This window comes from Platichthys flesus, chromosome 8, assembly GCF_949316205.1.
Source record: "Platichthys flesus chromosome 8, fPlaFle2.1, whole genome shotgun sequence".
NCBI lineage: Eukaryota > Metazoa > Chordata > Actinopteri > Pleuronectiformes > Pleuronectidae > Platichthys > Platichthys flesus.
In genome coordinates, this window is record NC_084952.1 from 10639005 (window position 1) to 10661815 (window position 22811).

The 22811-nt window shown below is 44.5% G+C and overlaps 3 protein-coding genes across 6 annotated transcripts; 2 read left to right on the forward strand and 1 right to left on the reverse strand.

Annotated features, from left to right (window-relative positions):
- The first annotated feature begins 1150 nt into the window (after positions 1–1150).
- Positions 1151–11293, forward strand: rnf20 (ring finger protein 20, E3 ubiquitin protein ligase). Its single transcript, XM_062393513.1, has 22 exons — positions 1151–1254; positions 1446–1626; positions 1724–1792; positions 1892–1990; positions 2093–2240; positions 2659–2844; positions 2978–3093; positions 3212–3358; positions 3458–3532; positions 3631–3750; positions 4095–4274; positions 4356–4491; positions 4628–4749; positions 4906–5062; positions 5177–5504; positions 6207–6324; positions 6538–6687; positions 6786–6998; positions 7328–7453; positions 7563–7703; positions 8024–8128; positions 10530–11293. Exons 2-22 carry the CDS (start codon positions 1456–1458, stop codon positions 10704–10706), a joined length of 3084 nt encoding a protein of 1027 aa, XP_062249497.1. The 5' UTR covers positions 1151–1254; positions 1446–1455; the 3' UTR covers positions 10707–11293.
- A 128-nt stretch (positions 11294–11421) lies between these two features.
- si:dkey-74k8.3 (voltage-gated monoatomic cation channel TMEM109) lies at positions 11422–14758 on the forward strand. Of its 2 annotated transcripts, XM_062393514.1 has the most exons (4): positions 11422–12292; positions 12608–12667; positions 13915–14017; positions 14275–14758. In XM_062393514.1, exons 1-4 carry the CDS (start codon positions 12104–12106, stop codon positions 14622–14624), a joined length of 702 nt encoding a protein of 233 aa, XP_062249498.1. In that variant the 5' UTR covers positions 11422–12103; the 3' UTR covers positions 14625–14758. The 2 variants fall into 2 exon arrangements, with proteins under 2 accessions (XP_062249498.1, XP_062249499.1); XM_062393515.1 differs by lacking the exon at positions 12608–12667 and having other exon boundaries at positions 11426–12292.
- A 1335-nt stretch (positions 14759–16093) lies between these two features.
- LOC133958847 (uncharacterized) lies at positions 16094–22393 on the reverse strand. 3 transcript variants are annotated; one of them, XM_062393854.1, is made up of 7 exons: positions 22157–22393; positions 20334–20600; positions 19689–19985; positions 19276–19430; positions 18814–18912; positions 18681–18725; positions 16094–18266 (listed from the first exon to the last, which is right to left on the reverse strand). In XM_062393854.1, the coding sequence occupies exons 1-7, from the start codon at positions 22206–22208 to the stop codon at positions 18102–18104; spliced, it is 1080 nt and encodes a 359-aa protein (XP_062249838.1). In that variant the 5' UTR covers positions 22209–22393; the 3' UTR covers positions 16094–18101. The 3 variants fall into 3 exon arrangements, with proteins under 3 accessions (XP_062249838.1, XP_062249839.1, XP_062249840.1); XM_062393855.1 differs by having other exon boundaries at positions 22302–22383; XM_062393856.1 differs by lacking the exon at positions 20334–20600.
- Positions 22394–22811: the final 418 nt, after the last annotated feature.

A 22811-nucleotide genomic window follows, 5' to 3' on the forward strand; every position in this document is an offset into this window, starting at 1 on the left:
TCATTATGACCGACTGAGTGCGTGCATCCTATATTGGCTTTTTATTCTGTATAGTGGGAAAATTGTCTATGCAGTTTCATTGCACTATTACAGGAACATGCTCCCATTCATTCCAATAACTGGGGCTAAAACCTGTTTTTTCACGCTCTTCTGTTTAACAGCCTCATGCGTCACAATGGCCCAAAAAAACATGCGTCCACAACTGACCTAAGCAGACAGGGACACATGTGCAGGACCGGATCACACAAATAATGACAAGAGTTCTTTTACACAACCTGGACTCTGCGCCCAGTGCAATGTACATTCAATGCCGCTGATCAGAGTTCAGTCCCTGCTGTTGAGTTTCCGTTTACATAAGGATCTTTTTTACTGCATTAAAAAGATTACACAGCAGGAAATGTAAGTGAGCAGCTCATTTGGATCCATGGTGTGAGGGCCGTGTACGTATCTCATCCATGTTGCTGAGATCCTCCAAGTGCATCACAAATGTCTTAATTTAGCTGCATGCTTTGCACTTTCTTTAGTTATAACACTATAGCACTTATATTGAACTGCACTACAGGGCAGGATTACCAACAGCACAAAGCAGACAAGCAGCAGGAAGAGGGGCCTTGATCTCCAGGCTATTTGTCATGTATCCGTTTCTTTTTGGTGCTTTGATTTTGTAGACAATTTGTACATTCAAGTACAATGTTGGGTAGATCCTCCATTATTATTTATTGGTTCTATCTTGGAGAAGGAATCACATATTACCTACCTTCACCAAGGAAATTGTGTTTTAATCTGTTTGTTTGTTAGTCTGTTAGTTAGCAGCATCAATTATCAGGGAAAGTTAGAGGATGGTTGTGGAATGCATGGGTCAAGGAACAACAACAATTTTTGGTGCAGATAAGGATCAGGGGCGGCTCCAGTAATTTTGAATGTAAGCACAGTGTTTTGATCGAGAGCATAACAGAATCTGAACCTGAAAGAAATAAGTCTTGCTCTCAAACTGAAAGACAACGCTCTTGAATAATGACAGGGGGGAAGTTCCACTTAAATAAGTCACTGATCTGAGTTCAACACAAACTTGATACGAACCTGGAGGCAACAGAGGCCTCAGGTTGTTACCCTCCCGGTCAGCAGGGGGCGCAGAGCCGCACAGAGTGTTGTCCCACTTTACACCGTTAACGCTTCCGTTTCCGAGAGGCGAGAAGCCGCAACATCAACATCCACAATCACCGAATAACAGAAAACTGTTGAAATTAAACAAAGGTGAGATTTCGCTCAGGTGTGTTTTTTGTTTTGAACAACACTGACGCGTGAATACATCGACGCGTCGGTTCAGAGTCGTGTTTTCTGAACGTTTAAAGCCTTTACATCTGGTGCTAGCAGAAGGCTAGCACTAGCGCTAGCTGTTAACTGGCTGATGTGTCGGATGTTAAACGTCTCTCTGTTTGTTTCAGGTGTCTGAGGATGTCGGGCCAGAAACGTCCTGGTGACCCGGGCGGCCCCTCGTCCTCCGGTGCGCCCTCGGAGAAGCGGAGGGAGCGGGACGGAGAGGAAGGAGGTCCCGGTGTCAGTGCCGCGGCCGGGGGGAGCACCGCGGTGGAGACGGTCATCAAACTGGGAGGGGTGTCAAACTCTGTGAGCTGCTCTCTTATCCCCCAGATTATCATTACAAGGAGGAGTGTCTCTGCTCCTGTTTTTTTTAATTATCTTGTTTGAATCGTTTATTTTTCAGGAAGAACAAGACATCAGAGCTCTCCAGGCTAAGAACCGAAAGTTGGGAGAAGCCCTCGATCAAAGACAGGTCAAAAAAATGTCCTACTATTTGTTACACCTCTTACAGGAAGCTGAACTTGCATCGCCTCTTGTTTTGAGGTTAATCACATAGGTTGTTGATTTTCAGGTGATTGAGGACGAGTTGCGAGAGAGGATCGAGAGGCTGGAGACCCGGCAGGCCACCGATGATGCCAGTCTGCTGATCCTCAATAGATACTGGAACCAGGTCAATACTCACTGGTCCAGACTTAAGAGCAAAAGCATTACTACTGATATCCATGCCTATGAAGGTGAAAAAGTCAAAGTGTTTGTTATTCTCTGCTTTCAGTTTGATGAAAACGTCCAACTGATCAGCAGGCGTTATGACCAAGCCAGCATCGAACCTGAGAAATCTCCGGGGGCTGAGGGCCGGAGCCTGAAGCCAGATACTCCAGAACCTGATGGCGACTCCAACCAGGAGAGGGTTAAGGACAGAGGTGAAGACAAAATGCACAAAAACCCAATGTCTATTTTTGAACCAATTCTTTGTGTTTCTACAGCCAAAGAACACCAAACACTTCACTAAACTACAAGAAAGAACCGCTTATGTTAGGGGCAGGATTTACAGTGACCAATAAGACCAGCCATAATTTTGTGACCACCAAGTAAAAAAAAACATGTAGCGTAGTCTGCAAATAGTTCAAACTGTGGCTGCTGAAGAGAATCAGCAGTGGTCTGTGGACAAACTGTCTCCTTGGTCTGTGGTCGTCAGCTGAAGTGTAGAACACACAAGAGGGAGCTTCACAAACATAGCCCATGTTCGGACAGGGTATTTGTAAGCAAAAACATTTAGATCATAGATGCAGCAATCCACAAGAGTAATCCAAAGCCCTCTTTCCTTCTGTGCTCTCCCAGGCCACCAGGGAGAGACATCCAACTCCTTCCTGGCCACGCTTGCGAGCAGCACCAGCGAGGAGATGGAGGCTGAGCTTCAGGTGAGAGTGGAGTCCAGCCAGAAACAGGCCAATCGTGTGATGGAGATCTATGAGTGTCTGAAGCGCACTGTGGACCAACTGAAGGCAGAGGTGGACCCTGGAACTGGTGAGATATAAGGGGGGAAGGTTTGCAGAGGAAGATATGGTTGTAATGGAGTATAGCTGTGGATGAAATGTTTTTGAAAGAAATCATTTCATGTGTTTGCATTGATAATTACTATTGATCCTTTTCTTTCCAGAGGGCAGTTTGTGGAAGGCAGCATCCACACAGAACTCCCTCCTGTCCAGTGAAAATGAAAGGCTACAACAGCTGTCTGAGGACCTCAAGCAAAAGCACAGTCACATGACGAGCGAGGTACAAATAATACGTTACAAAGATATTAACAAAGTAAATAAGTTAATCATCTTGGAAGAGAATCCTTACCATTCATCATCCTCTTATGACGGGTGCTTTGTCCTCCCATGTTTTCCAGTCCCGCTCTCTGGGTCGTGCAGCTAACAAAGCAGACCAACGTGTGAGCGAGCTGCAGGTTCTGATCGAGGAGCTGCAGTGGGACATGGAGAAGATCCGCCGCCGGGAAAACCGCCTGAATGCACACCTGAGTGAGATACTGGAGAGGGTGAGGATTTTAGTTGGACTTAATGTCAATCACAGTGTTGTACAAAAATGGGCTTTTATGTCGAAGGATGTAATAACTAACACCCTGTGCCCCCCCCAGGTGAACAGCAAAGGCTACAAGGTATGTGGAGAGGCCAGTAGCGTATGTGGGACCATTACTATTAACAAGAGAAAGGTGAGATTTCTTTTTTCCCCCTCATAATTTTGACAAAGAAATAATAAAGTTTAGCTCCATATCTTATCTTGCATTTGTTTTTATTCTTTTCCGACCAGTTTGAGGAAATGAACAGCGAGTTGGAAGAGAACCGTGAGCTGGCAGACAACCGCCTCACTGAGCTGCAGAAGCTCCAGCAAGACTTGCAAACTGTTCACCAGGAGAACAACAACATGAAGGTACTTATAAGGCACTTCTCACACAATAAGTGTTGTGATCAAGGTGTTTGGAAATTGAAAGAGTCATACTTAAGAAGTAGATTGCATGACAAATGTACGGTTATCTCTAAACTAAAGGAATTCTACCACCCTGATAAAAACGTATATTTTAATGTGAATCGTGCAATGTCTTCAAATGAGAAGACGCGAGTCAAAAACTTGTGATCGACAAATTTGTAGTCAAAACTTCTCTGGTGAAAAGAAGGTTATTGAGTCACCTTCTCAATAATTTGTTTCTAGTTTGTAATTTGTATCTTTGGGGCTACTATCTCTGACTCTATTTACCCTCTCTTTATTCTCCTCAGTCGGAGCTGATGTGTCGAGCAGAGGGCATGGTCAAAGAGACTTCAGAGTATCGCTGTCTGCAGTCACAGTTTTCTGTTCTCTACAACGAGTCTCTTATCCTCAAGGGTCAATTAGACGAGACACGCGCTCGTCTCAACACTACCAGGACGGCACGCTTGCGACAGCTGGAACACATGGAGGTGAGTTGTGTGTGTTTGCATCTGTGTCTGTCTCCGTCATTTACATTCCCTTCCAACTCTTACTTCCCCCTATGTGTACAGAATGATGAAGTGGCTCTGCAGAGGAAGGTTCGTACAGAGGTGTTTCAGCTGGAGGACACTCTGGCTCAGGTCAGGAAGGAGTACGAGATGTTGCGAATAGAATTTGAACAGACTCTTGCTGCCAACGAGCAAGCAGGTAACTTAACAGGTTCTGGTTTATAAAGAGACTGAGGTTTCTGAAAATACAACCGATCTTAGATTGTCGTTAGATTTCTGCTGATGTTCTAATGTGTATTCTTTCTTTTGTTCCTCTGACTGCCTCCTCGACTCAGGTCCAATTAACAGGGAAATGCGGCACTTGATCAGCACACTGCAGACCCACAACCAGCAGATGAAGGGAGAGGTGGTGAAATACAAGATAAGACTGAGAGAGACACAAGCTGAACTCAACCAGGTGCGCAGAGGGAAACAGAAACTAACTAATTCTGTCACCAGAGCAAGAACTTATGTAGTACTTATAATCGAAAACACACATATAGTTTGTCATTATAAACAGTGAGAATGTCAGAACGCTATTATTAAAGTAATCATATGTATCTGTTGCCTCTAGGTCCGTGCCTCAAAGGGCAGCGCCATTCTCCAATCACAGTCAAGCTCAGAGATCGACGTTAAGGACGAGATGACCTCTCCTTCGACCCCAGCCGTCTCTGGAGAACCTGCCCTCAAGATTGAGCCTGACAACGGCTCGTCGACACCCAGCAGCACCGGTAACCAATGCCTCGTTAACTGAGAGAAGATTATTTCATATTTTATGAAGTTGTAAACAACATAAAAATGCATCATTGTTGATCATCGGTGTTTTATCCTTCGTCTCTCTGTAGGTGCCTCAGTGAAAACAGAGCCTGGCGTGGAACCAGAGGCTACAGTAAAAGAGGAGGAGAAAGACGAGAAGAAAGAGAGGGAGGAAAAGAAAGAAAAGGACACTATAAAGAAAGAAGAGAAAGACAGAGAACGGGAGAAAGAGAAGGAAAAGGAGAGAGACAGGCCGACCCGCGGCAGTGGGAGCAGCAGCAGTGTGATAAAGGAAGAGAAAGAGAAGTTCGGGAGCAGTGGTCAACCAGAAGAGTCAGCTGGGGAACGTCTGTCTGTGGTCGGAGGGTCAAAGAGGAAGGAGATGGAGCAGCTGAAGATCGTCAGAGCAGAACTCAAGTAAGTCACATGTTGGGTAGTTGGTTTCTATTTTAGATTATGCTCTTTTTAAAATGATTAACAGATGCACAAGTAAAGAGTGTCATTCACATGTCAGTATTAATCTATGCTTGGTAACTTTTGTTATTATTTATAATTATTTAGCATAAACGGTCACAAACAGCTCTTTTAATACGTTTAAAATGCATAAACTATAACTATAACTGTCACATAGCTCAATCAGAAATTATTCAGACCCCTTCAGATTTAATGCAAGAAACTGATAACTTTGCCACTAGATCTAAATTAAACATCCATAATTTGCTTACTTGCTGATAAATTATATCTACCATAGCTGCAACACAGTTGTAAAATAGTTCGAACACTTTCAATCCTTTCCTCGTTTCTTTTTCCAGTATTTGTAGCTGAGGTTTTATTGATGCAGATTTTCCTGTGGGTCAGCTTATACAGGTTATAATGTCTTGAAGAATAGGTACTAATCATCTAACCCACAACACGTGTGTAAGAATTCACCAGTCATGTGATGCCTCACAGTAAACATAAAGTTATTGTTTGGCAGGTTAACAGACATGTTACCAATGCTCAATGGGTTTGGAGTTTTATTCTCCATCTATTTTATTTTGTGTTGGTTAAACTAAAACCTAATGGGCCTTACTCAGAGTTCTTGTAGGTTTTTCTGACTTGGTGATTTTGGATGTGCAGGAAAGCCCAGGAGTCCCAGAGGGAGATGAAGCTGCTGCTGGACATGTACCGCTCAGCACCCAAAGAGCAGAGGGACAAAGTCCAGCTCATGGCTGCAGAGAAAAAGTCCAAGTCCGAGGTGATCAATGCTACACAACACCGTCACCTATCTGTTGATATAGTTAATAGTTTATTTGGTTTTGGATGTTGGCCTGTTCATTCCAGTCAATTCTTTTTTAACATCATGTGGGGATGTTTGGATTTCTTCTCTTTTACTCAACAGCACGTGGTCAGATATCATATTTCACTTGTACCCTTCCCATTAATAATACTAGTAATATGCTGATTCCAGGGAGAGGAGCTACGGCAGAGGCTAAGGGAGCTGGAGGAGCGGGAGAGGAGGGAGGGTAAGAAGATGGCAGATGAAGAGGCTCTGAGGAAGATTCGCTCTGTGGAGGAGCAGATCGACATCCTCAATAAGAAGCTCTCTATAGCCAAACAGGTACGTTTGGTGTTAATTTTGTTTGCCTGCACAAACCTGCTGCCTGGTTCGCCTTTCGATCTCTAACACGTTGTTTTGCGCCTGTGCTCCGTCTGCAGGAGGAGGACGCACTGCTGAGTGAGATGGACGTGACAGGCCAGGCCTTCGAGGACATGCAGGAACAGAACATCCGGCTAATGCAGCAGCTCAGAGAAAAAGATGATGCCAACTTCAAGCTGATGAGCGAGCGGATCAAGTCCAACCAGATCCACAAGCTGTTGAAAGAGGAGAAGGAGGAGCTGGCGGATCAGCTTCTCACCTTAAAAACTCAGGTCAGCCTTCAAGGGGAAAGGTGTAAGGATAGGGGGTTGAACACACTGGTGTTTTGACATACACACAGTTTAATCGCAATGATAACTACCTTCAGTTGTTTCTTACTATCTTTGAGCTGTGGATTCTATTTATCAACTAAATATATAAAAATGTAAAGATTTTCATAATCACCCCTTCACTCTTAAGTAGAGATTCTGTGCTCTAGTAAAAAAAATGTTTGTAATCCAAATTGTTCGCCCAGATTGTCTTTTCTCACAATCCTGTTAATCTTTTACCATTAACATGTTGTGTTATCCTAATTTCACATATTTGTTGGGCCCATGTGCAGGTTGACGCTCAGCTGCAGGTGGTGAGGAAGCTTGAGGAGAAGGAACGCCTCCTGCAGGGCACCATCAGCACTGCTGAGAGAGAATTGGCACTTAGAACACAAGCCTTGGACATGAACAAACGCAAGGTAACACATTATTCAGTTATGATGGCTGCAATTTGTTGCTAAAGAAAATATAAAGACGAGACAAATGAAATTCCCTTTGAGACTAAAGGGCCTCTCTGTTGTCCTCCAGGCTCAGGAATCTGCATTGCTTTCGGAGGAGGTGCGAACTCAGCTGGAGCAGGTTCAGCAGAGGCTTGGCCTAGTCCGAGAGGAGGTGGTTGAGAACAGTATCTCCAGGGAGAAAGAGTCCTTTAATGCTCGACGAGCACAGGTAACAACACAAATAGAATGAGTAAACATATCAGACCGACTGGACAATTATCCTCAAAGTAAATTGTTTCTATTTCTAAAAAGCAGTGTCATAAGACTGGTGGGAGGACTCTTAAATATGCTGCACAGTTTTTGCTAGTTTCAATTTCATTGTCTTCTACTGAAATGAGGACAAAGTTCCACACTCCTCACTCCTATTTTCCCTGTGAGACTAATCCTTGTGGATGTTGTTATATTTTATTTCATAAAGTCTGTTGTCAAATCAAATTGTGGAAGACAGGCTCATTTTTCCTACAGCTTTTAACTCTAAATGTCTTTCAGGAGGACATCTCCAAACTTAGAAGAAAGATTGAAAAGGCCAAGAAACCAGCTGAGAAAATAAGCAATGGAGACGACATGTTAAATGAAGAAATCAACGATTACAAGGTAGGTTTTGATGATACAAAAGAATATAGAATATTCTGTTATTTTTCAGAGGAACAGTTCAGTCCGATGTCTCACTATGGGAGCAAGTGACACTGGGATGCTTCAGATCCCTGTCACAGTGATAATAATATTTTGAGCAAAGTCTGGTAAGGCTGCTTTGGTTGGATCATTCCCAGCAGGCGATAGATGTTTCCAGCTTCTTTTCACACTCTTGTTCATCCTTAAGCGCACCGAGCCAGCTTGTCTGAACATGACCTTAACCTCCCGCCCAACAACCACACTGTTGAGCCTGCAGAGGGGAAGGAAGCTCCAGGGGAACAGACTACAGAGAGACTGGCCTCCCAGTCAGAGCCAGCTCCACGTGGAACTGGACCAAGATGGCGATGAAACCATGAAAGAGGAAGTTAATTCCCTTGCCATATCCTCGGCACACCCGTTGTCACAGAGGGTATTTTGGGCTCTTTGTTGGTTTCCATGCAGCAGTGGTGTGAAGCCAAGATGTAGGGTGTTCCCTCCTCGAGCAGAGCTCCTGGCATTGGGGGTTTGGATCATGAATGGCTTTATCTGACCACTGTGAAATTCCCACTGATGATAATTGCTACTTTCCAAAATGCTAGAGGCCCCTCCTCAGGTCTGTATACATCTATAGGTAGAGAGCAGTTATGGAAGGGTGTCACAAAGAGGGACACATTCCTTATCAGCGTTTGGTTGGAGTTCTTTAACACATTTCGTTTGGGACATGGAGGTAAAACGGCGAGCCATCCCCCACTGGTGTGATATTTTTATCAAGTGAAAGTGTGTCTGTCTCCAGACTGCTGGTGTCCCTGTGGGGGTTTTCTGTGGTTAAGGAGGTGCTGAAGATTCCTCCTTTTGAACCAGTTGAGGAAGCAGACTTGAAACATCTGTCCCTGAAGACAGCGTTGTTTCTACCTCTGACTACCTCTCCAAACAGGTTGATGCTATTCATATGCTCTTGTTTGCCCTGGGGCATGTACAGATTACATTGAATTCCATCCTTTGTGCCTCAAGTGGTTGATTCATATTATTTGGCTTTTCCTCTCTCACCTGGAAAGCAGTGTTCACACTCTTATCCAGTGCAGACTGACTCATGCGGCAGAAACCAGTAACAAAGCAACACTTCTCCCATTGGGTAGTGGAGGCTATTGCTCTGGCCAATACAAGTCAAGGTCGGCAGGTTCCTATAAGTTTGACAGATGGTTCGGCCACAGTCAAGGCCTTATTTGGAGAGTTTACAGTTGAACAAAAGAGAGGTAAGGACCACCCAGCTGTAGCACAGATATTGTGGGGGTTTTAGGTTATAGACATAATCTTGGGTCTTTAAGGAAAAAGGATTGAGATGTCTGACCACACAACCTATTTCCTTTGGTGGGTGAGAAGTCGTCCACATTCAGTTTTAATAGCAGGTGGTGTAGAAAGGTGCAGCAATCATCAATCAGCATTGGTGTAATGACACAAGTTCCTGTAAGCTCCCATAGTTAGACATCTCCTTCACATCACTTGATGATGATCCTGCTCCAGAGAGGTAGGCTGTTTCTCCCTGTTTCCAGTCTTTGTGCTAAGATAAGATCACCAGTTGCTTCTTCTATCTTAATACTTTACCTTAAAGGAGTAAAAGGTCGTTAATCATCTCATTTAACCAGCGTCAAACTAGTGTCTTGAGTTTTATTCGACGACCAGCAGCTCCTCATGCTTTGGATACAAGCACTAAACAAAGACCTGAGGCTAATCCAGTGTGAACTCCCCCCACATTTCCTCGATAACAACACTCGGGTTGGGAAATTGCCGCAGTTGTAGCTGATAAATATCCTTCAAGCAAAATCCCCAGACGGGTGGCAAGGAGTCCTGGAAGTGGTTTAACTTAATGAACCATTATGTTTGTCACCCTGGTTTCCACTGAATCATATCTCACTGATCTCACTGCAGGGAGAGGGAGGGAGACGGTAAAACACTTTGAACCAACTGTAGAAGATAAACATCACACATTATATGTCTGACTTTTTCAAATTGAAGTCGTCTCCACTCAGGTTTCTGTAGCTTCCCCTGCGAGATCATGGTCATATTTTTCCATAAACCTGTTAGTGTTCATATAGACTTGATGGGTCCAGAAGCTTTAATGATCGACCCCTTGTACCAGGAGATTCTCCACAGCCTTGAGATGAAATCACAAGGGGTCATAATCAGCCTTCATGTCGTATCTGTGGGCTCCTGACATGAGTGGGACAGTAGAGCTTGAAGTCGTGCCTCTATAATCACATGGCCTCACTGCTGCCCTAGATATTTCTGTCCGCTCATCACAAACCATTCATCTGAGGACAAAACTGACTTCTCCGTTTATTGTTCAAACCCCCCCCCCCCCTCTCTCTCTCTCTCCCACCCCTAGGCACGTCTAACATGTCCGTGCTGCAACTCCCGGGTGAAGGACGCGGTACTGACTAAGTGCTTCCACGTCTTCTGCTTCGAGTGCGTCAAAACCCGCTACGACACGCGCCAGAGGAAGTGCCCCAAATGCAACGCCGCCTTCGGAGCCAACGACTTCCATCGCATTTACATCGGCTAAAGCCACAGACCCCTCCCCCCCTACCACCCCCACCCCCTCTGCAACGACTTGCAAGGAAAAAGGGTCAACGATTTCAGCAGTAGTACGAGCACTGCCAGCAGCATCACTGCACTCAAGTGGCTCCTCCTCTGACGGCGTACTCACACGTATCTGTGCGTCTGCAGGAGACTCGGTGTGAAATCTTCGATGATTCCAGGCTCACAGGGCTGAGTTCGATGCTCTGATCTGAACACTTTAAAGTTTTTTTTTAGTTTTAAACGAGTGAATTCAGCTCCAGTATCCACTACTTCACTGTAAGCTTTCAGATACTGGAGTGAGAAGAGAGTAGATAAAAGGAGGTTTGTGTTGGCATCACATGCCGAGGTTTGGCAAAAAAAAAATGAGTACAATGCAGAAAACAGCATTCCTTCCAGTGTAGTGGATGTTTGTATCATTTTGTGTATGTATATACCGTATGTCATTACCATTTCTTTCCTTTTTTTATTTTGAAAGCTGCCTCTTCTTTCTCCAAACTGTTCTCTAAAATCTCCAGACTGGATAATGTGTCATTTGCTGTTGGCTGGTTAATAAATTGCCATCAAAACGTTTCCCCGGCCTCTGCTTTCATTTCACTCATTGTCACTCCGAGATGTTTCATCGGCCTCTGGTATATTAAACTACAAATCCCAGTGTGCAGACCAGTGTTGATGCTTGTGCTCAGCGCCTTCCTCCTCCTCCTCCTCTCGACTCGACGCATTTGCACTCTGGGAACAGTCGTTAGAAACGCTTGAAGGAAAGGAGTGCCACACGGCGACACGGGACTTATTTTATTTAAAGGTTGAGCAACATAATCCGTCGTTATCGCGCGCTGGATGCTCGCTCGGAGACAAAGGGGAACCCCAGTGGACTGGCTCAGAGCAGGAATAAGAGGATTTAGAGACTCGTGGTCAGATCCGCGTCACCGCTTTTTCTTTTTCGCGTAAAAACTGCAACGGGGAAATAGAAACACAACTTCGGACACATCTTTATTTTTACAACTTTCTGCATCTTGGTGGAATCATCAGGTGTCTCGGATCTCAAGCCTTTAATTCATTCTTACCATATATAGCCTGTGTAGACGCGGCTGGAGCAGATAGAATTTGTGCCGCGTTGCCAAAGTTTATAATTAAATGCTCGCATCATTTTGAGACCCGCTCTTTCTCTCTGTACCGACACGTCTGCTTTGCAGGTTTGTTTATCGGATCAGTGGATGTTATAGAAGGGAACGGGGCTCTTCTTGTGATTCGTCGCCAACAGGAGCCATTTTTAAGTCTTTGAGTCACTTGGACACGAGCTGCTCAGACTTCTTTCCTCTTTTTCCCCACCGAATCCCTGACTTCCTTTTTGTGCGTCTCGCTCCGGGCTCACGGTTGATCGCCATGGCTCGCTGTTTCCTCAACGTGTGCGTGCTGCTGCTGCTCGGATGGCGGGCAGCTGAAGCCGAGCAGGTCGGGGAGAGGCCACCGCCGGCGGTCACCCTCCGCACCCTGCTCGCGGGGACCTGCCAGGAGATCCACGGCTACGCGGAGTCGCTGCTGGGAACCGGCGTGGTGCGCTCAGCCGCTGAGGTACAGAGAGGAAACGCTTCCACCGCCACCAGGAAGTGGCCTCACATCCACTCCTCACACTCCTAACTCCACCGCCTGTCACTTTTATTGATCAATGCTATGATTAACTGGATACTAATTTATTTTCCACACGCATTCCTCTTCCCCCTCATGCCCCTCAACTTGTTAATCTTCCTCCTGATCCCCTCCTCGTCTCCTCTTCTCCTCTGCCCTCATTCTTACATCCATCTCTCACCCATGAACACACACTCTCTCTCTCTCTCTCTTTTTTTCTTCCTCCCTGCTTCTTCTCTGCTGTGGCTCCTCTTCCCTCAGAGTGCAGGGTTGTTTCTTGAGTCAATGCTTGGTCAGGAGCGCGTCTATACATTGGCCATGGTAAGAACCCTCCTGAGTGTCTCCCAGCTCCTGTGGCCCTGTTCGGTGACTGTATAGTTAGTGCTGAGAGTAGGAGCATGGCTGTAGTGGAGAATCTGCCATATGTATTTGACTGCAAGTGGATATTTGCATGCAAGGCCCGAATAAGTGTCGTGATCATCTTGTGTATATGTGCTGACAAGCGGAGTAGTTAGATGAAATGTGGCAAAATAGGGTTTGGACCTGATCTTAGGATTTAGAATTGAGTTTTTATGAGTCCCCAAATCCTTAGTCCCTGGGAAAAAACTGTTTCAATCAAGAAAAACAAGTTATTTGTCCTCCAGACAAAAGATAAGTACAGTGTGGTTAGAAAGTTACAGGGTAACATTTATTGCAGATCCCTGGCAGGCGCTGTGCTTCTTTGCATTTAGCCTGTCTGTGCATGTGCAGATCTTTTGTCTTCATTTTGTTTTTAGGATCATGCACCTGTAGAAGTTGTGTTTTTCTCTTCATTTTGTTTTTAGGATCATGCACCTGTAGAAGTTGTGTTTTTCTCTTCATTTTGTGGATATGCACGCTTTCCACTTATTTGTCTCCAAAATCCTCAGTTCACCTTTGAGGCGTGAGCAGCAGCCGGGCCACAGAGAGACGCAACATGCAGCGCTGCACACTCAGCAGCCAAAGAGCACAACATTATCCACATAACAGCATTTAATTTGCCTTTTATTTTGCCGCTTCACAGCTTAAAAGTCTGCGGCTTCACAGACCTGAGTCTCACCAAACAGAGCATTTAAGTGTGTTTTTTTTAAAGTGAAGTGTGGTGACAGATGCTCGACACACACTGGACAGTCGTCACACACATGCCAGTGTGTAGCGCAACAGGTGCAGATAAGATACTAGACCAACATCCTGGGCTACCATTGACCTTGCTTGTCGAGGCTATAGTGTGTGTGGGTGTGTGTCTGTAGTGTGAATAGAGGTTGTACAGGAATAGAGAGGGGCACTGTCCGGCTGTCACTAGCATGCACAGCTGTTTGTTCAAGTCAACAATACAGCTTCTTTTTGGATCATAAGCTGCACCTCCTGAGTTTCCCCCTTTTTAACTGCCTCTTGAGACGCACTGTTTCATACACAAATCCCATCAATCACGCTGTCTGTGTAAACCCGTCTGTCTCCCGCGTGCATGATTGTACACCATCAGAATGCTGCCTCTCTTCATTGCTACCCAAGTAAAACATCTCCCCCACCCTCCCTCCACTTTGCCACAGTTTTTCGAGATGGTGCTCCGAGTCGTGGCGGAGGGAGCTGCCAGCGGCCTGAACGTCATCGCTGTCTACTTCACGGAGATCCTCAGGGTCACAGGATTCGAGGGTGGGTACAAGTGCAGCTCATGTGTCCCTTTTTTTTTTTTTTTTCTCCTCCCTGTATATGTATCTCAAGTAAATAGCTGGAGGCGTGTTGGTGTATGTTCTGATAAAGGATTCTAATGCAATGAAAGTATGCAGGCTTGCCTCACCTTGAGGAGAACAGGTCTGCCACTCCTTTTGTTTGCTCTTGTAGCGTAAAATACAGGAGTTTATTCTTTTGTGAGAATAACAGCCACTAAGCCGGATTTCCTCCCTCCACAGCTGCACTGCCCCGAGTTACCCCAGAGGGCGTGGCCGCCTTCGCTCAGTGGGGTCTCCTGGCTCTCATTGGCTACTGGGTGCTGACCATCGTCCTCCGTCTGCTCATCGCCGTGTTGAGGCGCGTGTTCTGGGTGGTGAGAACCGTCTTGGCTCTCTGGCTATTCGGACTGATGGTGACCGACAAGACAGCCACCACGGAGGCCACGGCGGTCCGACTGGCCGGCCTGGTGCTGGTGTGCGCCCTGTTGACTCTGCTCTCTTCTGCGTCTGAGAAGTCGTGCGCAGTGGAGCAGCGGCTGAGCGTCCTGGAGAGCCGGCTGAGGGCGGTAGAGAAGAGGAAAGGGGACTAGCGATGGGAAAGAGGGTGCAGCAGAGTAAAGATGAGCAAAGGTGATGGTGATGTGGAGAATGGTAGCTTTGATGGTTTCTATGTGTGTGTCAAATTATGGCAAATAAAGTAATCTCTGGGATTTTTAATCAGGAACTCTCTTTTCTGTTTTCTTTTGCCAAACGAAGAGGCTGATGTTGAGCTGGAATCCTCAAATGTTTACGATGTGAATTCAGGGGATCACCAAAGTTATTAGACGCCTTCCTCTCAGAGCCATGCACGTCTGTACTGATGGAAAGTCAAGCGTTCACCAAAGTCATTGGATTCTTCCTCTGAGGATCGTTTATCTTCGCCAGGTTTCATGGAAATAATTCATACAAAAGGAGGTTATGTTTTCACCCCTGTCTGTAAACAGGATTATGCAAAACCAGCTGAACCCATTTCCATGAAATGCTGTGGAGGGGTGGGGCATGACCCAAGGAAGTTTAAACTAGAGTCGGCCTAATGCAGCTGCTCATAAGTATCAAAGTGTCCCCAATATATAATTGAAATTCTGACTTAGTGGATATGTTGAGATAAAAAAACTTTTGTGGAGTGACATCTTCCTTGATGTATCAGACATTAATTCATGGACTTGATGAAAACAATGCCACATGTTCAGGGGCCTGATATTTATTTACAAGTGAAGTTACATTTGGTTTCATAAGGGGACTGCAGGGCCTTGCCAGAGTTATACCCTCTATTGAGAGTCATTCAGTTTAACCTCGACGTGAGTGTCATGCCACTAGCATGGATATTATTGCTTTATCTACACACTGACATAATCCATGTCTCAGTTTGAACACACCATAACTCAGTACCTTGACCCCAGGCTGACCTGTGGCCTGTTGACGGCCTCTTCACTCCCCCCCGCGCCTGGTCGCTCTCCTGCTGCCCAGTCAGCTGGCAGCTTTTTTAGATGCTTGGGTTCGCACCAACAATGTTCACCCCCCCCCCCCCCACTGTCTCTGCACCCCCAAAGGAAAAGCCTGATCTCAGTGGGCCTTGGTGGAGGTAGAGAAGTCATAATTTAAATAATTTTAAAAGATCATAAGGATTCAGAGGGAGCCTGGTTTTCTTCAGTGAGGTTAATGTCCATGTCATTTCTGAATAGAGTTCTAATGCATGTAGCAGTGCCGGTGTTTACATCCCTAAACAAAGCAGGGATTAAAAAACCTGGAGGGGTTTTCAGGCTCAGTGAGTGTAACGTGTAATGTGCCCACAAAGAAAGAGTTGTGCTTCTTCTTCACGACACACAACAGCCTCAGACGTATTTGAACTCCTGCTCGGCGGTGCTTCCTTTGTGAACCAGTAGGTATGCTGTCAGGAATTTATGCTTACGAGCTTCTGGCCGCCAGCTGACATGTTGGTTTGGGGGGTGGTGCTTGAATTTCAAGTAAAGGATAGTGTATGTGAAGATAAGATACGCAAGCAAAGCACAGACACAGATCCTTCATTGTTGTTAGGTTTAATACTCCTGACATTGTAAAATACACAATGATACAAAGACAGGATTCTAACATGGGTTACAACTACAGTTTCAACTAAATCCAACCCATCTACAGAATTTAAAGCACTACGACATGCAGAGTACGACGACAACTAATTGAAAAACTATCACATGGGTCGTAAAAGCTAAATAAAAATCTACTGTAGTGCATATATGAGAGGGAGGAGACATGCAGAAGAAGGTGAAGTGAGCATGTGTGAGCGTCTACATTCGTGTTTAGTTGCTTGTTAAAGGCACAGTGCTGAGATGAGTGTGGCACAGATGTGTAGAGGTGCGTTAAAGTCTTCATCGAAAGACTAATGGAAAAAAAGCAACCTCGGTTTGTGATATCAAGTTATCATACAGTCTGTTTTCATTAGATTAAAAAGAAACCATTAGAGTCTGCGTGGACGGACCTGAGAAAAATTGTCAGTTAGTAGTTTTGTATCTCTACAAATCAGCTTCCCTGATGCAGGTTTTTCACAGGCAAACTGGTCTGTAACAGATGAGGTATACATGACAAGACCTACAGAAGGACTCCCTATCGAGAGTAGATGTTTTTTTACCTATGGCTTTAAACTCACTGCTCGTCACCAGTGTTGGGCAAGTTACTGAAAATTAGTACTTAGTTATAGTTACTTATTTTAAAAGTAATTGAATTACTTCACCAGTTACTGTATATCAAAAGTAATTAGTTACTAGGGAAAGTAACTTAAGTTACTTAATGTTATTTTATTGTGAAAATGTTGCATGATTTTATTTTGAAACGGTACCAGTAGAGTTGCGGACATTCTCTGATGACGACAACGGCGCTACAGAAAGGGTTTATGTTTTGAGCGACCCTCCGAAGAAGCAAAATGTCTCGACTTACGTTTTTTTAAGGTGTTTAGGTTTCAAAGTTGTTCAAAGTAGTATTAAGGTGTACGGTGTTACAAGGACGGCTCAAACAAACAACCAGAGGCGGTGGTCTAGTGGCAGAAACTTGGACTATGGGCAGAGAAGGTCTCTGGTTCGTCTCTGGTTCGACTCCACAGAGAGTCAACAAAAGACGAACCTGGATTGATCTGTCCAAAAGTTTCCCTACCCTGTCTAGTGCCCCTGAGCAAGGCACCTTACTCCCCCATCATCTGCTCCCCGAGCGCCGTACATGGTCGCTCACTGCTCTGTGTGTCCTGCACCAGATGGGTCAAAAGCAGAGGTTAAATTTCCCTACCTGCATGAGTGTGCCTTTGCATATCTGTGCATGTGTTTGGGACGAATAAATGCATCTTAATCGATCTTAATCAGAACATCAGTTTAAGTCTCTACCATCTTTCGGGGGATCTGCTTCACTTGTCTGCAAGTGTTCAGTTTTCACTAAAGAGAGTAACGCAAGTAACAAACTCATTTAAATTTCTGAAATTGTAGCTGCGTTACCTGAGCTGCGTTAGCATGAAACAAATACTTAGTTACATGCTCATTACCGCTAAAAGTAGTGGAATTACAGTAACGCGTTACTTCGTATCTCGGTATTCCCAAAACTGCTCATCACACATGGCTTGATGATCAGTGTGATCTCAAATAAAAGTGAAACCTATGGTCTTCCCTTTCTCCTTGATCGTTAACCCAGTCTGTCCAAATATGGCACAACGGAGCGTTATGGAATCTGCAATGGATGGGTGTCTTTCAGAGTCGGTTCCCTACAGCCTGACTGCTGATTGAGTTCAGCCAGCAGTTGGTGAGCTTAGCTGGGCATTGACAATAGAAATAGGCAAGAAAACATATCTCTGCTTTGGTTTAGGTATTTGAATGAACTCATCAGTGTTTCTAAAAATCACAGATTACCGTGTTTGTCTTGTTTAATTCTGTTCTTATGGACAAGGCTGTGTGACTGTTTCTTGGCTGGAGCCAGTTCCCAGACAACCAGATGAGGGGTATATCCCTGATGTCAAACCTTTCATTCAATGAGTGCACCGTTCAGATTCAAGGCTTTCAGAGGAAGTCGAGTTTGTTGGAGGTATAAACACTGTTGTAGGTTGGATCTGCGCTGAGAGGGGGAGCACAGGGAAAGTTAATTCCCGTCAGTTCAAACTGCAGCCCAGAGTCAGAGAGCAGAGAGGGAACGGGAGCGTAGGCCGGCTCTGCTGGAGCTGAAACCTGCAGAGAAAGAGACAAACAGTGAAAGTCACTATCGAAGCATCAGAGTGTCACAAGCAGCCTGCCTTACTTCAGTCTGATGTGCAGATGTTAGCAGCTGCTGTTACACAGCTGCTACATGAAGAATGTTCCTGCCAAATAATTGTCACAAAGATTTGGATGGGTTGGGATATAATGCACTTTTGTATCATCATCTATCCATAAGTCTATCTCATGAATCCAGTAGTCTTGAGAGACTAGGGGGGCATGCATTGAACTAAACCAAAAAAGTCCCTAAGGGTGTTATAATAATAAAGTAGTCCATTAGGGGGTTGATAGGTTTCACTGCAATTTCCTGTACACAGTCAATCAAGGGGGTTCACACAAAACCGTTGATGTGGTGAAATACAGGGTATGTGTGTATTCAAATCAAACCTCAGCATAAGCAGGTGGCCCATTCACTATAGTAGGATTGTGTATCTGTAGAGTAAAGAGACACAACATATCAGCAGTGCGTACAGAGGAGTGAAAGTGTTGAGAAGACTAGAGAGATACAACACACACTAACCAGCGGGCCAGTCGGAGCTTGGGGAGGTGGAGCTGTGTAGTATGTCACAGGGCGCGGACTGGGCTGCTCTGGCCCCAGTGCCACAGGTGGGTGGTCATACTGCAATTTGGATGAAACAAGATACACAATGAGCATGACATGATTTCAACAGCGCGACCTTTCTACGGTAGTCCTAAAATACAACATTTAATAAAACACTGCAACAAATCATAGAAACAGATACGGAAATAAAACAACAACAAATCCAAAGACATGTGCAGAGAGCATTCATCGACGAGCACTGTGTACAGCAGGCACCTATCTTTTTATTTAAAAGTTAATGCCATAATGTGTTGTTGTGTTGTGATCAGTCGATGTGATTTGTGCTTCAAGGCCACTGTACTTTTCACTCTTGCAAGCAAACACACACACACACACACACACACACACACACACAGTGTAAAACCACTTCAATGTGATCACCTCGTTGTAAGCCACAGCCCCTTCAGCGGCAGCAGAGTCTTGGTCCTTTTTCTTGGAGCTTTTGCAGCAGCAGCGTTTCACACAGCAGCAGCAGATAAGTGCGAGCAGGGAAGCACCAACGCCAATTCCAATGTAGCCAAAATCAAAAGGTTTGCCTGAAACGATATGAGCAGAAACGTTATCAAAAAACAAGGTCTGTATTTTAATGGTTGTGTAAGTTGCAAGAACATGAAATATTTGCTGACGGCGGGATCTGAGAAATTGAGAAGTATTTTGTCACATTTGTATGACAACTACAGACCACACGATTTTTGAAATAATTGATCGCGTGAATAATTGTTCATTACAAAGTGTCAAAATGTAACTCAGTAATAATAATAATTCAGTTACTACAAAACAAAAAGGATACTCACCCATCCAATCCACTGTCACATTCAAAGCGACTCCACCATATTGATCCCTGACCTCAAAGTATCCGTCGCACGACTCCTGCATCTCCAGCTCCAACCCACACGGATTTAAAAATTCAAATTCATTGCAGATTGAGTTGGTATCCACCTTTGTGCCATTACGAACTAGCTCGGTGTTATACCTCGTCAGTTCATATATCTTTTTCTTTGGGAAGAAGTGGATGTTGCAGTGGTATTTGGCCAGAGGAAATGTGAATCTGAGTTCTTCACCAGTCTCCCGCTCAAGGTCCTTATACTTTGCTGGAAAAGAGGACACACAAGACAGAGGACTTTAAAAGCTACTTCCAGCCTAAATCTTAGCCGATTATTACCATGTAGTCCTGGTTCTTGGTGTGAGGTTCTAGTTTGATCACACACACGGCAAAGCAGTTTACAGGAACAGAATTATTAGAATAGATGGCATCTTGGGAAACACATTTATTTGCTTTCTTGTTAGCTTAGCTTGGCAGAGAAACTGTAAACTGCTGATCAAACCTTGTTCGAAAAGTACCAAATTCAAACTATAAGAACCAAGTCATGCACACAGTCCCCATTAAACCCCAACTTGAGCCACAACCACAACTTTAAATACTTTTTAAAACGTCTCACCTTTGACCTTAAGGGTCCATGACTTCAGGACTTTGTCATTTCTGCCAATCATGTAGTAGAGGCCATTGTCTCTCTGGGTTAGATTTTTGATCTCCAAGTAGCCCCCAAAGACACTCCGCCTGCTGTCCACGGGGACCGAAGGGTCGCCGGGTTTCCAGAAGTTCACTGACTCTAAGTTTTTGTCGTCGGGGATGAACTTGAGTAAGAGACAATGCGACCACATCCTGACATCGAGTGTCTCCCCATACCGCTTCTCATAGGAATAGTCTGGAGTGAGGAAACCCAGCGGATTAAAAAAACAACACTGAGGACAAACCTTATAAATCACAGCACACCGCCTCACTTTCATTTCTTCTATTCATATATTTACACAGAGACAGATGCTTATTACAACTGAGTTCACTGATGGAGGGTGTAGTCAGCAAAAATATGTTGTAACTAGTAAAAAATACGTTTTATCTACAAGGACTTAAAACATTACTAGTGAAAGTGCTCATTAAATAAATAAATCCCTTCCATATGCCCTAAAATATTTATATTAATAAGAATACATTTTAATCTTGTACAGCATAATAATAAATATAATGAGACATGGGACATAGCATAGATTGCTTAACAACCTTACTCAAGCTGCGTAGCTGAAAACCCCTGTGCACTTCATTTCATCACTAGTCAATGAAGACATACTATACTTTCTTAGTTTTTTCTTTCTCCTACGCACACTTTGCGATGTCAGTGGCCCATATTTGCATAACTATGTATATATTATCAAGGCTAGGTCAATGAGCTGACTGGACTTTATTGGAAGGGGTACCTTAAAGGTTCAGTGTGTAGAATTAGTGACATCTAGTGGTGAAGTTGTATGTTGCAGCTGAATACCCCTCACCTCCCACTCCCCTTCCAAACATGATAGAGAACCTTTGGAAACCTTCAGTTACTAAAAAGGACTTTACTTGTCCAGTTGGACTACTGTAAAAAAAAAAAAAAGGTGGCCTCCGTAGAGAGGACCCTCTCCTGATGTAAATATTAAGTTTTTAAATATAAAGAAAAAAAAATTGTACAATTTAGGTGAAGGACACTAGTGAAAACCTCAATTCTATTATTTTTTATAAAATGTCTGCCATTAGACCCTGTTCACCTAAATCTTACAAACTGGACCTTTGAGGCTCATTGATGCTGCCTTTCCCTATGGAAATAGATATGTCCATTTCAAACGATGTAACAGTCCCTGCCCACATACTTCCAAACGTCCTATAACTTGGCGTGGTTTTTAGCAACAGTACATCCACTGGACAGCAGCATAGAGTGAAGAGTGTCAGACGATAACACATATGACAATGGTGGATATCGTTGAGATAATGTACTTCATAAGAAATGGGTAAGCTTGCGACCTCAATACCGCCGGGCCACACCGATCAGAACTCTGGCTCCAAAATATCATTGGCTTCCATCTTTAATTGCAGTGTTTCAGACCTCAACTCAAATCCAATTATGAACGATATATTAGGACAATATGTCTCCTTTAGTATCTTCTACACAAAGAGTGGCCTGATGGAGAAAATGGTTTCTATTCACAAACCTTAGCCAGCGGTACATGTAGTCTCAGTCCCCCTACATCACGTGACAGCAGTCAGGGTCTACTAAATAATTGGGGAGGGGGGGCTGGTTGAGATTAGAGTTAGGGTGGGTAGACCAGCTCCTCCAAAACTTCACACGGACGATCACATGTCTCGTGTTGGGAATCAAACTACCAACCCCTGCTTTGAAAACGAAGTGAACGTGTCTGTATTTGATCTCTAGCTCGGATAATTTCGGTGACTTACGCGCGTCCACAGAGGCGGCCCCCCCCAGCAGCAGCAGCATAAACACCAACATCCTGAGGCTCCTCCACGACCCGACGGGTCCAACACTCGATCACTGTTCTATCGACACTCGACCGATCATATATTCACTCACACACACACGCACATGTCAGCCTGATCGCAGGACACTTTCCGCTCGGTGCTGTTGTTACAGACGCTGTTGCTCCACGGGGTTTTTTTCTGGGCCACACACACCCAACGGGGCGTGGCCACAAGGACAACCGCGGTGCGTTTGAGGACGGTCAGAAACTACTGTTGTTTCAAGGTTCTAGGGCCCGACTGAGAAGCAGCAGCATGGAAATCATCAGCGATACAGTGTTTGCATTGAGAGAGACACACGCAGGGGATGAGTAACTGTATGTTTTTCGTTTTGGAAAGGATGAAAGTTAATTGTTTTGCTATGTTACAAAAAACAGTCATGAATGAGTTTGGGGGAGTTTAGTTCTTGTTACATCATTTGGGGTTTTCTCAGCAACTGAGGGGTTTTCAATTCAATTGTATTTGTATGGTGCTAAATCACAGAATACATGTGATCTTAAAATTATAAAGAAGCCCAACATTTTCCTCAACAATCCAAACAAAACAAAACAAAAACATCCTCCATCGAAACTAGACA

Coding starts and splice junctions, on each gene's coding strand:
- rnf20 (XM_062393513.1), top strand. CDS start 1,456: ATGTCGGGCCAGAAACGTCCTGGTGACCCGGGCGGCCCCTCGTCCTCC. Junction 1,991..2,092: donor TCAATAGATACTGGAACCAG/GTCAATACTCAC, acceptor CTCTGCTTTCAG/TTTGATGAAAACGTCCAACT. Junction 3,751..4,094: donor AGGAGAACAACAACATGAAG/GTACTTATAAGG, acceptor TATTCTCCTCAG/TCGGAGCTGATGTGTCGAGC.
- LOC133958847 (XM_062393854.1), bottom strand. CDS start 22,208: ATGTTGGTGTTTATGCTGCTGCTGCTGGGGGGGGCCGCCTCTGTGGAC. Junction 19,986..20,333: donor ATGGACCCTTAAGGTCAAAG/GTGAGACGTTTT, acceptor CCTCTTTTCCAG/CAAAGTATAAGGACCTTGAG. Junction 18,726..18,813: donor AAGCTCCGACTGGCCCGCTG/GTTAGTGTGTGT, acceptor TTTACTCTACAG/ATACACAATCCTACTATAGT.
- si:dkey-74k8.3 (XM_062393514.1), top strand. CDS start 12,104: ATGGCTCGCTGTTTCCTCAACGTGTGCGTGCTGCTGCTGCTCGGATGG. Junction 12,293..12,607: donor TGGTGCGCTCAGCCGCTGAG/GTACAGAGAGGA, acceptor CTCTTCCCTCAG/AGTGCAGGGTTGTTTCTTGA. Junction 14,018..14,274: donor CAGGGTCACAGGATTCGAGG/GTGGGTACAAGT, acceptor CTCCCTCCACAG/CTGCACTGCCCCGAGTTACC.